Source organism: Austrofundulus limnaeus, unplaced genomic scaffold, assembly GCF_001266775.1.
Source record: "Austrofundulus limnaeus strain Quisiro unplaced genomic scaffold, Austrofundulus_limnaeus-1.0 Scaffold645, whole genome shotgun sequence".
In the NCBI taxonomy this organism is placed as follows: Eukaryota; Metazoa; Chordata; class Actinopteri; order Cyprinodontiformes; family Rivulidae; genus Austrofundulus; species Austrofundulus limnaeus.
In genome coordinates, this window is record NW_013953047.1 from 28,255 (window position 1) to 29,898 (window position 1,644).

At 40.0% G+C, this 1,644-nt stretch overlaps 1 protein-coding gene across 1 annotated transcript in view; it reads left to right on the forward strand.

The window, feature by feature from the left end:
• Positions 1-1,262: 1,262 nt before the first annotated feature.
• The window catches only part of khdrbs3 (KH domain containing, RNA binding, signal transduction associated 3), a gene marked incomplete at its 5' end in the record, with an annotated part of 93,332 nt that continues 92,950 nt past the window's right edge, over positions 1,263-1,644 (forward strand). Inside the window, 1 exon segment of the mRNA XM_014027394.1 lies at positions 1,263-1,402. Within this exon segment, the coding sequence (XP_013882848.1) occupies positions 1,263-1,402 (140 nt within the window).

Sequence of the window (1,644 nt, forward strand, 5' to 3'; positions counted from 1 at the left end):
CATTAGCACCTCTAGTAATATATTTACTGAGAAAAATGTTGACATGTTCAATACTTATTTTACCCGCTGTAACTGAGAATAACACTCAGGTGGGGAGGAGGACAGATGTAATCTTTGTCTTCAGTCCATCTCAGACCCTTAGTGGCAACTCTTAACCACTTAAGAGTCCTCTGGAGCAGTCTGAACTTTTCTTGAGAGTAAGAGTGATTCTTAGACTTAAGAATTTTGATAACTTGCTTTTACAAATAAGTCTGAGAATAGTAGCAAATCTAAGAAAATTTCAACACTTAAGTCTAAAATCCCACTCTAAGTTTGATAAATATGGGCCCAGGTCCATGTTTTCTACTGTGAAGCATTCTCATGTCTTCTCACCATCAGAAAACTGTTCACTGGTAACATGTGGGATGGACCTTTTCTATTTCAATCTGAAAGATGTTGATGATTTTTCCCTTCCCCTGATCCCTTTATGGTCTTGTTGTTGCTCATGATCCTGGTCCCTTGTGTTGCTTCCTGTTGGTTTTTCTTGTGCAATTAGTAAAACATTTAGTTATTTTTCCATTCACTTATGCAGTGTTTTAACTTGTATTTTGAGTTCCATTACATATTCTATGACCATTGTTGAAAGGTGAAAGTGTGGTYCAGAGTGTGGTGGAGTTGGGTTGTTATTTGGTTGCATGGTGAGGGGGATAGAACCTTTATGATAACAAGCCAGTGTGGTTGGTTTCAGTATGACAGAAAACAAGGGGATCTGTTTGCTTTGGACACCCTGGTTTAGCAGCAGCTGCGTGAAGTTTATTTACTCCATCTCCATTCATAATGGATGATGTCTCTGATGCTCAGAGCTTAATGATTTTCATCTCATCATTAATTATCCTCAGACCCCTCCAACAACAACCCCTTCTCTGTTCCTGCTTCTCACTGTCACCAAAACACAGATTTATTGGTTCAGCTAACATAACAATTGTATCAGTCATTTAATGATTAAAGACACATTTTCATTTTAATCAAGGCTTTAATTTAGTGGCAAAAAGCAGCTGTGTAGAAAGATAAAGCCCAGTGAGGTGGTGAGGTTTTATCAGCAGGAGATCTGAAATGTTTTGCTGCTTCAGGAGCAGCGGTCACAGCAGTACTGTAAAGTACATTAATTAGATATTCCCCGTGCTGCAGGCCTGGAGATAAAGGATGTAATTTAATACAGTGTAATTGAAAGCGAGTGCATTGCCTTCACTGTGTGTTTGTGTTTGTGTGTGTGTGTTGTTCAGGATTACAATGATGAGATCAGACAGGCCCAGCTGCAGGAGCTCACCTACCTAAACGGTGGATCGGAGGATGCCAAGGTGCCGTCGGTCAGGGGCAAGTCCGCCACTCGTGGCAGAGGGACACCTGTTCCAGGACCCCCCAGGTAACCTGCCTGGAAATGGGCACCTGTATGAATGAGCACTTCATCCAGCTGAGAAATTTCTTTACATAACAGGTTGACAATGCTTYATTTTCAATAAAAATAGAAAATTATGCTATCTACTTATTCTATGAAGAAACATAAATCAATACAAAGTAAATTAGACATGAGTTTTTACGATGTAAAAACAAGTGTGCATTGTCATGTAGCATGGCTTTGCCTGCAGCAGTGCACTTGTAGAATGA